Source organism: Lynx canadensis, chromosome C1 (genome assembly GCF_007474595.2).
Source record: "Lynx canadensis isolate LIC74 chromosome C1, mLynCan4.pri.v2, whole genome shotgun sequence".
Classification (NCBI taxonomy): domain Eukaryota; kingdom Metazoa; phylum Chordata; class Mammalia; order Carnivora; family Felidae; genus Lynx; species Lynx canadensis.
The window spans coordinates 41,065,877-41,081,098 of record NC_044310.1 but is presented as its reverse complement, the minus strand read 5'-3'; the positions used below and the strand labels follow the sequence as shown (position 1 = coordinate 41,081,098).

Sequence of the window (15,222 nt, the reverse complement as noted above, 5' to 3'; positions counted from 1 at the left end):
GACTTTAGCCTCTACTACAAAGCTGTAATCATCAAGACAGCATGGTATTGGCACAAAAACAGACACATAGACCAATGGAATAGAATAGAGACCCCAGAATTGGACCCACAAAAGTATGGCCAACTCATCTTTGACAAAGCAGGAAAGAATATCCGATGGGAAAAAGACAGTCCCTTTAACAAATGGTGTTGGGAGAACTGGACAGCAACATGCAGAAGGATGAAACTAGACCACTTTCCTACACCATTCGCAAAGATAAACTCAAAATGGAAGAAGGACCTGCATGTGAGACAGGAAACCATCAAAACCCTAGAGGAGAAAGCAGGAAAAAACCTCTCTGACCTCAGCCACAGCAATTTCTTACTTGACACATCCCCAAAGGTAAGGAAATTAAAAGCAAAAATGAACTATTGGGACCTCATCAAGATAAAAAGCTTCTGCACTGCAAAGGAAACAATCAACAAAAGTAAAAGGCAACCGATGGAATGGGAAAAGATATTTGCAAATGACATACTGGATAAAGGGCTAGTATCCAAAATCTATAAAGAACTCACCAGACTCCACACCCAAAAAACAAATAATCCAGTGAAGAAATGGGCAGAAGACATGAATAGACACTTCTCTAAAGAAGACATCTAGATGGCCAACAGGTACATGAAAACATGCTCAACGTCACTCCTCATCAGGGAAATACAAATCACAACCACACTGAGATACCACCTCACTCCAGTCAGAGTGGCTAAAATGAATAAATCAGGAGACTATAGATGCTGGAGAGGATGTGGAGAAATGGGAACCCTCTTGCGCTGTTGGTGGGAATGCAAACTGGTGTAGCTGCTCTGGAAAACAGTGTGGAGGTTCCTCAAAAAATTAAAAATAGACCTACCCTATGACCCAGCAATAGCACTGCTAGGAATTTACCCAAGGGATACAGGAGTACCAATGCATAGGGGCACTTGTACCCCAATGTTTATAGCAGCACTCTCAACAATAGCCAAATAATGGAAAGAGCCTAAATGTTCATCAACTGATGAATGGATAAAGAAATTGTGGTTTATATACACAATGGAATCCTACTTGGCAATGAAGAAGAGTGAAACCTGGCCATTTGTAGCAATGTGATGGAACTGGAGAGTGTTATGCTAAGTGAAATAAGTTAGGCAGAGAAAGACAGATACCATATGTTTTCATTCATATGTCGATCCTAAGAAACTCAACAGAAGACCAGGGGGAGGAAGGGGGGGGGGAAGTTACAGAGAGGGAAGGAGGTAAAAAACCATAAGAGACTTTTAAATACTGAGAACAAACTGAAGGTTGATGGGGGTGGGAGGGAGGGGAAAGTGGATGATGGGCATTGAAGAGGACACCTGTTGAGATGAACACTGGGTGTTGTGTGGAAACCAATTTGACAATAAATTTTATATAAAAAATGTCAATGTTATCATATAATAAAATCATGTGATTTATAATTTTGCATTTGTTAATGAATTATATTAAAATTTTCTTGACAATTAAAAAAAAATTAAGTGTGAAGAAGTACCTATTGGGTTTAGCAACAAAGCTATCACTGGAGACCTTTGCTAGGATTTTCAGTAAAATCTGGAGGTAAAGACCGCTGCAGAGTAAATATAAGATGTTTAAAGAGATACAACGTAGAAACTTTCCACAGGTTTGAGAGGTTAGGATGTATTTCCAGGGAGACACAGCATTAGAAGAGACATTTTTCTACTTGAGAGAAATATGACCATGTCAATTTGTTAATAAAAAAGTCAGTAGGTCCTAAAGTTCAGATGGAAATTTCAAGAACCCAAAACAGACAAAACAATCTTAAAAAAAAAAAAAAGCTGAAAGTCATACTTCCCAATTTCAAAACTTATTACAAAGCTATAAATAACAATTGAGAGTCACCTGGGTGGTTCAGTTAACTAAGTATCCAACTCTTGATTTCAACTCAGATCATGATCTCACAGTTTGTGGTTTCAAGCCCCGAGTCGGTCTCCGTGCTGACAGTGTGGAGCCTACTTGGGATTCACTCTCTCTTCCTCTCTCTCTGCCCCTCCTCTGTTCATGGGTGCATACCCTCTCTCTCAAAAAAAATAAGTAAACTTTTTAAAAATTAAAAAAAACCCAAAGCTATAATAATTGAAACAGTGTGACACTGATATAAGGACAGACATAAAGATAGATGGAGTAGAACTGTGAGTTCAGAAATAAAACTGCATGCTTATGGTCAATTGATTTTCAACACGGTGACAAGAAAAAAAAAGTCTTTTCAATAATTGGTGTTATTATAACTGGATATCCATACACAAAAGAATAAAAAAATTAAAAAGAATATAAAATCTAAGAAAAAGAATATGAACCTTAGCTGACACCATATACAAAAATTAATTCAAAATGAATCAAAGACCTAAACATAAGAGCTTAAACTATAAAACTCTTAGAAGAACACAAGTATAAACCTTTGTGACCTTAGATTAAGCAACGGGTTTGGTTTTTTTGGGTTTTTTTTAGGTAGGCTCCGCACCCAACGTGGGGCTTCAACTCAACCCTGAGATTGAGAGTTGTGCTCTACCAACGGAGCAAGCCAGGCACCTCTAAGCAATGGTTTCTTGTCACCAAAAGCACAAGTAACAAAAGTTAAAGTTAAATTAGACATAATCAAATTTAAAAATTTTGTGCTTCAGAGAATGCCATCAAGAAAAAAAAAAGAAGAAAATATTTGTAAATCATGTATGTAATAAGGGACTTGTATCTAGAATACATAAAAAAAAAAGTCTTACAACTTAATAAAAAAGACAAGTAACACAATCTAAAAATTAGCAAAGGATCTGAATAGATATTCCTCTAGAAAAGATATACAAATGGTCAATCAGCATATGAAAAGATGTTCAACATCAATAGCCATCAGAGAAACACAAATGAAAACCTTAATAATATACTACTTTACACCCACTTAGGATGGCTATAACCAAAATGACAGATAATGACAATATTGGCAAGGATATAGAGAAATTGGAACCCTTATACCTCTGGTGGGAATGTAAAATGGTGTCGCTGCTTTAAAAAACAGACTGGCAATTCCTCATAAGGTTAAACATAGAGTCATCATATGGCCTAGCAATTCCACTCTTATATATCTAAGAGAAATGTAAACATATGTCCACACCAAAACTTATGTATACAAATGTTCATAGTAGCATTAATCACAGTAGCCAAATAAAGTGGAAACAACTCAAATATCTATTAACTGATGAATGGATAAATACAATTGTGTAATACTCATACAACAGACTATTCAGCAGTAAAAAGTACTGATATGTGCTATAATATAGATGAATCTTGAAAACTAAATGAAAGAAGCCATGTTAGAATTATTTAAGGAATAGTTTTATAATAGGATTCTAGTAAAGGAAATGTACAAAATAGGCAAATCTATAGAGACCAAAAGTAGATTAGTGGTTGCCTATGCTGGGTGAAATACTGGTATGAATATAATGGAAACAGTGTTTATTTAGGGAGTGATGAAAATTTTCTAAAATTGACTGTGGAAATGGTTACACAATTCTATGAATATGTTAAAAACCATGTACCTGTATCCTTCAAATAGATGGTATGTGAGTTACTACCCCAGTAAAACTGTTACACACACACACACACACACACACACACACACACACCACACACAGAACAAAAAGCAACAGGCAACCCAAAGATTTACTCAAAATTTCCACATGAAATTGTTACAACACAGATTTTTTTATGTTTTTAACATTTATTTATTTTTGAGAGAGAGAGAACACATGCGAGAGAACGCATGGGGGAGGGACAGAGAAAGAGGGAGACACAGAATCTGAAGCAGGATCCAGGCTCTGAGCTGTCAGCACAGAGCCAGATACAGACAGGGCTTGAACTTGCACCTTGAGATCATGACCTGAGCCGAAGTCGAATGCTTAACCCACTGAGCCACCCAGGCACCCCAACAACAAAGATGTTTAATTGTCGTATTGCAAAATAAATATTCTTAAAAAATAAACCACAAAAGCAGCCCTGGGTGGCTTCAGTGGCTTACGTGTCTGACTCTTGATTTTGGCTCAGGTCATGCATAATCTCATGATTCATGAGATTGAGGCCACTCAATCTCAATACACAAGCACTGTACTGACAGCACAGAGACTGCTTGGGATTCTCTCTCTCTCTCTCTCTCTCTCTCTCCCTCTCCCTCTCCCTCTCCCTCTCCCTCTCCCTCTCCCTCTCCCTCTCCCTGTGCTAGTACTCACTCTCTCTCAAATAAATAAATAAACTGGAGCGCCTGGGTAGCTCAATCAGTTAAGCACCCGACTTTGGCTCAGGTCATGATCTCCCTGTTGGTGGGTTTGGGCCCTACATTGGGCTCTGAGATGTCAGCACAGAGCCTGGAGCCTGCTTTGGATTCAGTGTCTCCCTCTCTATCTGCCCCTCCCCACTCTCACTCTCTCAAAAAATGAATAAACACTAAAAAAAAAAAAATGTAAATTAAAAAATAAATAAATAAACTTAGAAAAAGAAAAAAGAGAAATCACAAAAGTCCATACATAAAAAGGAAGTTGAAGTTACATGAGAGAAAGGGAGTAGAGAAAAAGCAGATGAAGGAGAAAATCTACAGACTGAGGTCCTATGAAAATTTGTGAGCAGATTGAAATCAGAACACCCAAGGATTACCTCTTCCACTCAGATGGGGACAGATGCAGGCAAGGGTTGGCAGGAAAGCAGGTATAGTAACAAGGTAGTTACATGGGTACACGATGTTGAAAGTATTCCCACTAAATGTATTCCATTGTCTCAGAAGCATGGGACCTTCTCTGAATAATGGAGGAAAGAGAAGGGTTGAGAGAATGTAGAGACATCTGGCAGAGTGACAAAGCAAATATTCACCCAATATTTTATCCACCCACCTGTGCTATAGCAGTAATGCTAAAATAAAATGCAAGAAATGAAATGAGTAGACAATCTTAGCATGAAGGCTTAATGTGAATAAAACTCCAGGAAACAAAATCAACTTTCATAATAATCTTAACATTGTCATGTGAATGGGAAATTAAAAAAATTATGAATACCTCAAAACACTTCCCTTGAATATAATTCCATTTGTATGATTCCATGTACCTTGTAAACTTAACTTTTGCAAAAAAAAAAAAAAAAAAAGTAAATTCCCTTTTTTTAAGGAACTAGTCTATGAAGAGAATCCTTCATGATAAAGTGAGAAGGAAAATAAATAAGTGGACTGGCCTTTTGTTTGCCTTTCTCTATAAGCAAGAAAAGGAATTAAATTATTAATCTAAATCACTTGTGTACTGTTCTACCTTTGATTGGAATTATGTAATTATTTGAAAATCTAACCCTATCACAATTGCCACATACAGGAGTGGCATGTTTGAGAACAACTCTATTTTCTGTCCTTCCACAAATTATTACCATCAACAAAACTGCTTACAACAGAAGCAAGAGCTGACTGCTTGTCTGATGGAACAAACTAAGCACAAGATCCACACATTTCTACAGGCTCTAGATAATTAAACAAAAGCCACTGTTGTTGATACAAGGCTTTACATAAAGCATGAAAACGTACATATTTGCTATTAGTACAACCTGCAAAATTTACAAGGCTGTGTAAAAAACAATTCCAAAACAGCCTTCTGAATCTCATCTCTAAGCCAAGTTTTAAGGGCCCTGGACATTACATTCACTACAACAACAATGTGCCACAGTGTAAGGCTTGAAGATTGCAATGCTCAGTACTGCCATTGAAGAGTTTACAAACTTGTACAGATAAAGAATGTACTCTAGATACAACTAGCTAATGATAACAAATGTGAAATGATTAAATCCCCAAAGAATTAAATGAGCAAGTTTCAAGGGTATTAAAACAGGGAAAAAAATCAAGGCTGAGTAGAGTATTCAAGAAAGCAAAAGATATAAAATTTCCATATACTTCTTCACACTGATACCACTTACCATTTTATGAGCTTTCTTTGTTTTCTTTTCAGGACATTTAGATTAAATACAATTTTTGTTCTGTTCCTTTTATTTATTTTACTATTGTTTTAAGTTTATCTCTTTTGAGAGAGAGAGAGAGCCAGCAGGATAGGGGCAGAGAGAGAATCCCAAGCAGGTTCTGTACTGTCAGTACAGACTTTGACATGGGGCTAGAACCCATGAACCATGAGATCATGACCCGAGCTGAAACCAAGAGTCAGACATTTAACCACTGAGCCACCCAGGCGTCCCTTGTTCCTTTTACAATTCAAAAGCTACTTTATTAGTTTTGGATTTCTAATACATACCATTTAAGCTTAATAAAAACTGTCAAGAACAGTTTATTTAGAAAAGTATAAATTCACTTTTGTTTGATGGGAGTGGTGCTGGTATCTTCCTAGGAGAATCTGACACTACCTCTTCTACATCTTTGCAGGAAAAACACATATTCTTAAGCTTTTCAAAATTTTGATCATCCTCCAAAACAATGCTAAGGACTGCCGAATAACACTTGAATGTGTTTCAACTACCAGTGGTTCTGAAATGCAAAATCATTATGAGTCTCTTCCAGGCAGCAAGTAATAGCAAAGAACACATGATTTTTCTAATGATTCTTTTTGCAAATAATACCTTGGGTGGCTCTGGTAACTTACTAATTCATTGTTTCTAACTTTCTCTCCAAAATGTTATAAAAACAATGCAAATCAAGAAAGAGAGTTAAACATTTTGGGGTAATGATGAAACAAATTATATTTTATAATCCCAACTAGTTTCTCAAACAATCTGATTAACCGTTAATGTGTCTCTAGCTATTCCTTTTTCCAGGTCCCAAGGCCACTGATTTAAAGCTTTACTATACTCCTTAAGTCCTCACTGTACCCTCATTTTTAATATGGATCTTGATTCCTGTCTCCACAACATTTAAGCAACCCCTATCGTAGAAGCCCTCCCCCTCAATTCCATATTCCTCTCTGCCTCTTTCAAAATGAAGTATCTTGAATAATGTGCACTCACTTTTTCTATTTCTTATACCTTATTTACTCTTTAAACCACTCCAATCGGCCTTCCTTCCACAACTACCACCCCACAGAAACTGCTCTCACTAAGGGCATCTGTATGTCCAAATTGATCAATTCAATGGATATTTTTAGACTTCACCTATTCAATCCTCTCAACCACATTTAAGCCAACTCACGATTCCCACTTTGACTGCCAGTGTTCTGATTTTTCTTGTATCTCTAGCTGTCCCTTGTCACTTTCCTATTACAGTTTTTTTTTTTTCTCTGCCAATCCCTTGAATGTGATTGTGACTTAAAATTATCTGTCCACAGGGGCACCTGGGTGGTTCAGTCGGGTAAGCAGCCGACTTTGGCTCAGGTCATGATCTCACGGTTTGTGGGTTCAAGCTCTGCGTCAGGCTCTGTGCTGACAGCTCAGAGCTTGGAGCCTGCTTCAGATTCTGTGTCTCCCTCTCTCTCTGCCCCCACCCCCCACTTGCATTCTGTCTCTCTCTCTCTCTCTCTCAAAAATAAACATTAAAAAATAACTTTTTTTAAATCTGGCCACAAATTCTTTGACACTCATTTCAAAAGGTAGAGCCTAATTGCCCTCCCCATGCCTGTAATTCCCATCCCATGAGTGTGAGCTAAACTGTAGGATTCATTTCTAATGAATAAAATAAGGCAGAATTCTCAGACTAAGACATAAAAGGCACTGCAGTTCCTTGTTGCTTTTACTTTGATCATTCCCTCTGAGTGAAACCATAAAGCCTGTCATGATGACACTAGTCTAGTCTGGAGAGGCTAACTGGTGACGAACTGAGGCCACCTTCTAACAGCCAGTAAGGACTGAGGCCTTCTGCCAACTGATGTGAGAGTGAGTCATCCTGGAAGCAGATCCTCCAGCTCCCATCAAGCCATTCACAGGACTACAATCCCAGCCAACGTCTTGACTGCAACTTCTTGAGACCCTGAGCCAGAGCCACACAGCTAAGTCACTCCCAAAGTACTGGGCCACAGAAACTATGATAATATTTGTTAGTTTAAATTGCTAAGTTTTGGGGTAATTTGTTACAAAGCAATAGAGAACTAATCCAATGGTGTCTCTCAGCATCCTATTTAATTATTCTCACTCACTCTCTCAATTCTCCATGTATAAAGCTAATATAGATCTGTAACCCAGATTTTTTCCTAAATTCCATACTATTGGACATCTTTACGTCAATTTCAACATGCCCTAAAGCAATCTTTCCCCGAACCTGTTTGTCTTCCCTATCATCATTCATCCATGTGAAACCAAAAACTTGGATTTCATCAGACAACTCCTGCAATTTTGTTCACATCCAATCACTAAGTCCTGTCAATATGACCCGATTATTTCTCTGTAATGACAGTATTCTTTAAAAAATACAAATTTCACCTATACCTACTGATCAATTTTGTTTATTTATATTTGAGAGAGAAAGAGAAAGAGACAGAGCACGAGCTGGGGAGGGGCAGAGAGATGGAGACAGAATCTGAAGCAGGCTCCAAGCTGTGAGCTGGTCAGCACAGAGTCCAACGTGGGGCTCCAACTCATGAGCAGTGAGATCATGACCTGGGCAGAAGTCAGATGCTTAACTGACTGAGCCACCCAGGCACCCCCCTACTGACCAATTTTAAAATCATAAAGACAATCAGACATCATGTGCCACTTGATATAATATGTTCCACCTATGAAGAATTCTCACCCAAAAGAAAAAAAAATGGATCTGATTAAGCTTCTAGCTCTAATTATCAGTTTATACAGTTCCTGTATTACAGGAAATACAGACAACAAAGGAACATGTTTAAACATACCACAGATCATTGCCAGTGAAATCCAGAATGTAGAAAACTCTACAGAATAAATTATCTGGTTTCTTCAACAAATAAGTGGCAAAGAAAAAAAAGAGGGAAGGAGGACCTATAAACTAAAAGAGAGATGCAATTTTATGTGTGGATCTTATTCAGAATCCTGACTCAAACCTACTGGTGAGGGAGAGATGCTTGAGACAACCAAGGAAATTGAACATGACTGGATATCTGATATTAGTAAATTATTATTTTGGCTTTTTAAAAAAAATTTTTTTAATGTTTATTTATTTTTTTTTCAACGTTTATTTATTTTTGGGACAGAGAGAGACAGAGCATGAACAGGGGAGGGGCAGAGAGAGAAGGAGACACAGAATCGGAAACAGGCTCCAGGCTCTGAGCCATCAGCCCAGAGCCTGACGCGGGGCTCGAACTCCCGGACCGCGAGATCATGACCTGGCTGAAGTCGGACGCTTAACTGACTGCGCCACCCAGGCGCCCCATGTTTATTTATTTTTGAGACAGAGAGAGACACAGCATGAGCAGGGAAGGGGCAGAGAGAGAGGGAGACACGGAATGTGAAGCAGGCTCCAGGCTCTGAGCTGTCAGCACAGAGCCCGACGCGGGGCTCGAACTCACCAACTGTGAGATCGTGACCTGAGCCGAAGTCGGACGCTCAACCGACTGAGCCACCCAGGCGCCCCTATTTTGGCTTTTTTAATGTTTATTTATTTTGAAAGAGAATGGCGGAGGGGCAGAGAGAGAGGGAGAAAGAGAGAGTCCCAAGCAGGCTCCACACTTGTCAGTGCAGAGCCCAACTCAGGGCTCAAACTCACAAACCGTGAGGTCATGACCTGAGATGAAAGAAAGGCTTAACCAACTGAGCCACCCAGGCACATGTTAGTATTATTCAGTTTTAATAATGCTATTGTGATAACATTTTTTTAAAAGAGAGAGACCTTAACTTTTAGTAGTACATCTAAAATATTCACAAATGGGGGCGCCTGGGTGGCTCAGTCGGTTGAGCGTCGGACTTCGGCTCAGGTCACGATCTCGCAGTCCGTGAGTTCGAGCCCCACGTCGGGCTCTGGGCTGATGGCTCAGAGCCTGGAGCCTGCTTCCGATTCTGTGTCTCCCTCTCTCTCTGTCCCTCCCCAGTTCATGCTCTGTCTCTCTCTGTCTCAAAAATAAATAAAAAACATTAAAAAATTAAAAAAAAAAAAAGGTTTTTTAATAAATAAATAAATAAATAAATAAATAAAATATTCACAAATGAAATGACATACAGTCTATCTGGGATCTACTTTAAAATAATCCAATGGGGGGTGGGGGCGCCTGGGGTGGCTCAGTTGGTTGCACGGTTGATTCTTCATTTCAGCTCAGATTATGATCCCAGGGTTGTGGGAGCATGAAGCCTGCTTAAGATTCTCTCTCTCCCTCTGCCCCTCTCCCCCACTCGTAGGCTCTCTCTCTCTCTCTAAAATATTAAATAAAATAAAATAAAATAATCCAATGGGGAAGAAAGGGTGGTGGAAATATTAACAAAACTAAATTGGCCATATGTTGATAACTGTACATGCTGGATGACAGGAATCCATTTTACTATCATCTTTCATGTATTTTTTTAAATTTTTTTAACATTTATTTTTGAGAGACAGAGAGAGACAGAGCACAAGAGGGTGAGGTGCAGAGAGAGAAGGAGACACAGAATCTGAAGCAGGCTCCAGGCTCTGAGCTGTCAGTGCAGAGCACGACGTGGGGCTCAAATCCGTGAACCGTGAGATCATGACCTGAGCTGAAGCCAGATGCTTAACCGACTGAGCCACCCAGGTGCCCCTATAATAAAAGTTTTTCTGTAATAAAAAGTGCTCACAACACTTAAATGACTTTCCACTGCCCTGGGGGTAAAGTCCAAAATCCTTAGCATGGTTTACCATGAAGGCTAACAAAGCATTTCATTATCTAGCCCCTGCCTCCCTCTCCAGCTCATGTCACTGCTGTCCATCTCACAGACCAAACTCTAGAACTCTCAAACTCCTTACTCTTGTCTGCTCCAAAAACATTTATTCCATCTCAAGCAGTTCTCTCTCTCTGCTCACATGGCTAGCCTCTACTCATTCAGGTCACAGCAAACCTTTTCTAACCCTTCAAGACTGAGTCAAGCAACCTACCTACATAGCCCCCAAACATCCTATGTCCCCTATCATAGCTCTCACTTGCTGTATCCCCCAGTAGATTCTATGTATCATGAAACCATGGATTATTTCCATTTTATTTACCATTTTAACGCCTCTGCCTAGCATACTGCCTGGCACACAGTAGGTTCTCAATAAACATATGATAAATTCACAAAAGACATGACTTTCACTTTCTAACCTTCCAACTCCTCACTTATCTATAACTCCCTCAATTTTTCTTCCTTTCTCAGCTTCTTTTGTGATCATGATTCACATAAATTGTTGGCTGTTCACAGTGTTCCCAAATTTATACCTTAGCCCTTTCTGGGTATCTCATCCAATAAAAATACATAATAATAATTTATATGCTATAATTTTACAGATCTACATCTCCAGGCCTGATCTATGGCTCCAAATGCCTTCTGCACTCAATCTCCTGTTATCTCCCTTACACATCTTTACACTAGAGCTGCTCAGAAATTCTCAGTGTCTTCTTAATGCACCTTTATGTTCTCAAGTTTCCCATTTTGTGCATATTTCCCCTTGCCTGAAACGCCCTTCTTCTTTTCTTCCTTTATCCTGTAAATCTCAGCTCAAATGTCTCCCTCACCTTTTCTAGGCAATGTTCCCACAGCACTCTATTCTTATTTCCATTGTAGAATTTATCATATTGTTTTGAAATTTATCATATTTTTTTGAAATTATGTTTAGGTGTCTGCTGCTGGATTGTAAGTTTCTAGGTAGAAGGACTCTCTCACCTTCTGTATCTCCATCATATATAATACAATCCCTATTAATTGCTTACGGAATGAACTACATTATATTGTTTCTAATAATTAAGATACTGAACTAGAGCTGAAAGGACTGCCTAAATCTACTTTCCTAAAAGAGATAATCAGTTTCTCTGTTCCTGTATTGGACAGAGCAGCACTATATGAAGTTCTTCTTCAAAAACAGAAAATTCACAGATTATGAAAATAAAAGAAAGGTAAAGTAAAAAGACCATCCATTCCCAGAGAACAATAGGTCTAGGTCTAGACCCAGGCCCAGAGAAAAAGATTCAGACTGAGGTGAAGTTTAGGTAAATCTATTCAGTCCATGGCAATCCCAGTGACTCTAACCCAACACTGAGATTATCCCAATAATCAATTTTCAGTACAGGACAACTCTAAACCAATGCCAATCTACTTTAGTTCAGGGTTTTCATGGCCACCTTGGAACAGATCTCCAACCATAGAGCCGGACCAGAGCCTAAATGATTCTGGAAACAAGGAACAGAGTGACTTGCTATTTATCACTCTGCTTAAAAGGCTATGTAACTAATTCAGATACTCTTCCTGGAAGATGCAGCTCCAAGTTATCAGCCACATGCACTAAACTGTACCTTCTAATCTTCCCAAATCCTAATGTACAAAAACAATGTCCAAGTGTATAGAAGTCATTGACAACATTCAACGTGTCTCCTACTTAGTCTTTAAGTGATTACCTATCCTCTTCCCATCTTTGCTGGACCTCCTCTAATTTGGGATTAGGTATCATTTTATTTTCACAAGATCACTTTACTTTATACTTCTCTGCTGTTTCTCTACAAGCAAATGTTTTAACACCAAAGAACTAGAAAAGGGGGGGGGAGCCTTCTAAAATATCTATTAGTAAGAAATATGATACCTCCTTCAGCTGGCAATGATGATGTTTTATAGAGTGTGGTCTCAGAAGGGAGAAATTAAGTGGCAGGCAGGGGAGTATATGGAAAAAAAGAAAAGTGTGTTTAGCCAGTAAGGCAAGGATCTATCAAGGTATTCAAAAACTAAAAGGGCAGGGAGGCAGTAAAGGATACATTAAAGGAAGAAAAACAGGAAGAAGGAAGGTTCTGTCTGGGCTAAGAGTTCCTAAGAACCCTAGCTAGGGCTCCAGTACAGCCCTAGAATTTAGACCAATACAAAAGGATTTGTAGAGTTAACTTAATTCCATAGTGCCACTTATTGAAATTACCTTGAATAGGCTAGAAAGGTCCATGAGATTTTCTGATTATCACATCTACTGAAACCCAACATTACTTTACATGCATCTAAGCCATGGGATTTCATTATCCCAGAATTTTCAGTATATAATGTTCAGTTGCCTCACTTTCATGGCTACCTAAAGATAATCTTGAATGATGGGTTTAAATCTCATTCAGGTTTGGTCTTTTTCTCCCTTTAAAAAAGTATATAGAGCAAGGAAGTTGATAGTTAAAGGATGCTGAAAGTTATATTTTTTTTTACTTCTGCAGACTTGCCTTTAGTAACTTACAGCTTGCACTTTCCTCCTCCCTGAGGTGAAAGTGAAGTGCAGTGAAAACAGTCAGAAAGCCAAGAAATTTGTAATCCTGATTACACCACTTACTGCTAGCTTTGTGATCTTGAGCAAATAACTTAAAAGCCTGGAGCCTCAGATTCCAGAACTGTAAAATACCTACCTTGCATAGTTACTGTGAGTAAAATGAATTAAGGGAATCACTAAACTAGAATATAAGCTCCAGAGGAAAAAAAATGGTGAATATCCACGTGTGTGCACACACACCTAGTCCAAAGCAGTAATAATTAATATATAGTGGGAGTTCAATAAATATTTTTAAATGAAAAATAAATACTAATGTCCCCACTTCTCACATTAACCCTTCCTCTATAATGATATTTTTTCTTTTATTATTTTCTGAAGATTTCAAAGGATTCTATTTTGTCCTTTTAAGTGGTTTCCTCCCTTTCATTGGCTATTATTAACTATACACCATTCAAAGACAGTAACTTTGGAAGTAATTTCTCTAATACCACCCACCTTCCGTTTCTAATGCTGTAGGTGTAGAAGGGATAGACAGATTCGTGGCAATTCGTGCACTTGCCCATGGGCACTGATCCGCGTTTAACGACAGTGAAGCCCTGAACTCAGCCCTCCCCAGAGTACAACTTTCAGGACACACCGCACTAGCCATTCTCTTCGTTAACAAGAGGCTCCTGTGTTGGAAGTCCTTGGCTTCAAAAGTTAAGGTGTCGGTTAGGCTCGCCTCTCGCAGAATAGAAGAGTGCATCCCATGAAAGAAACACTCAGTTTGGGCAGACAGGAGGGATTTCGGCTTCGGGTTGCGGGAGAGCCAGTTACCTTGGGACCTGGCTAAGCTTGTCTGGCCGCTGCTCCGAGAAGGCAGAGCTCTTTAATCCCTGGAAGGAAGCTAAGGGGCGCGGCCGTCTACAGGCCCTGGAGGGGCCAATGTCAAGTTCATGACAATGTGGGGGAGAACCTCGTGGACTGCGCGACCTGACACTTTAAATCATGGCTACGATCACCCTCACTCATCTATATCTGCGCTGGATCCCACCACAGATTAATACCAGACCCTAAAAAAGGAACGCGGCTCGCCCCTAACCCATAAATCAGACAGCCACTGCCAGTTTATTGGCTGCGCCAGCATCTTCTTCACCCTCATTGGCTATCCTGGACGTAAAACCTTCCCCCACGAGGGAACCCTCTCGTACGGCGGCACCCCCAGTTTAGCAACCTTTACCCGGCTACCAAAAAGCCCGTCCCCCCTCAGAGATAGCGACCGCCGAGGCACTCGGAGCTTTGCCCCCCGAGGTCTCACCGTGTAATAGGAGAGCAGCCCTGCATTGTAGTCCAGCACAAACCAACGGTACTGCCAGCCCTTCATCACATTAGTCCATTTACTCAGCGGCCCTTCCATGATAGACGCCATCTTGGGAGCCGCCAATGACAACAAACGGCCTGACGTCACTCGCCTATAAGGAATTCACCATGCGGGGGCGGGGCCGCCGCGGGAAGGGGAGGGGCCAGGCGGGGCCGGGGCGGGGCCAGCTGGTGCTTGTCGTCGTAAACTGCCCACCTACACCCCCGGCTATCAACTTCAAACAAGCTTTTTTGGGGCGCCTATTGTGTGCAGGACTCGGTGCCAGGGATGCGAGAAGTATAAGCCTGAATACCGCTAAGACTGTTTGTTGACATAAATAATTTTATTACCCATTATGATATCTTACACGTCCCAAGGATTTCACATCTGATATTCATTTATACATTAATTTCACAAATCCATTCATTTAAGAAATATTTGCTGTTTTGTGCTAGATACTCTTTTAGGCTTTGAGGATTCAACAGAGACTTCATGAGGGGTAGAGGTGAACAGGCAATAAAATAAATAGTAAATTATG

General features: G+C 39.7%; 1 protein-coding gene across 5 annotated transcripts in view; it reads right to left on the bottom strand.

Annotated features, from left to right (window-relative positions):
• OSBPL9 (oxysterol binding protein like 9) overlaps window positions 1–14,772 on the bottom strand; it is a 200,663-nt gene extending 185,891 nt beyond the window's left edge. For all 5 annotated transcript variants that reach the window (XM_030324176.2, XM_030324180.2, XM_030324177.2 and 2 more), the window contains exon 1: window positions 14,643–14,772. In XM_030324176.2, coding sequence (XP_030180036.1) covers window positions 14,643–14,753 — 111 coding nt within the window. In that variant the 5' untranslated portion in view covers window positions 14,754–14,772. The remainder of the gene's footprint in view (window positions 1–14,642) is intronic.
• Window positions 14,773–15,222: the final 450 nt, after the last annotated feature.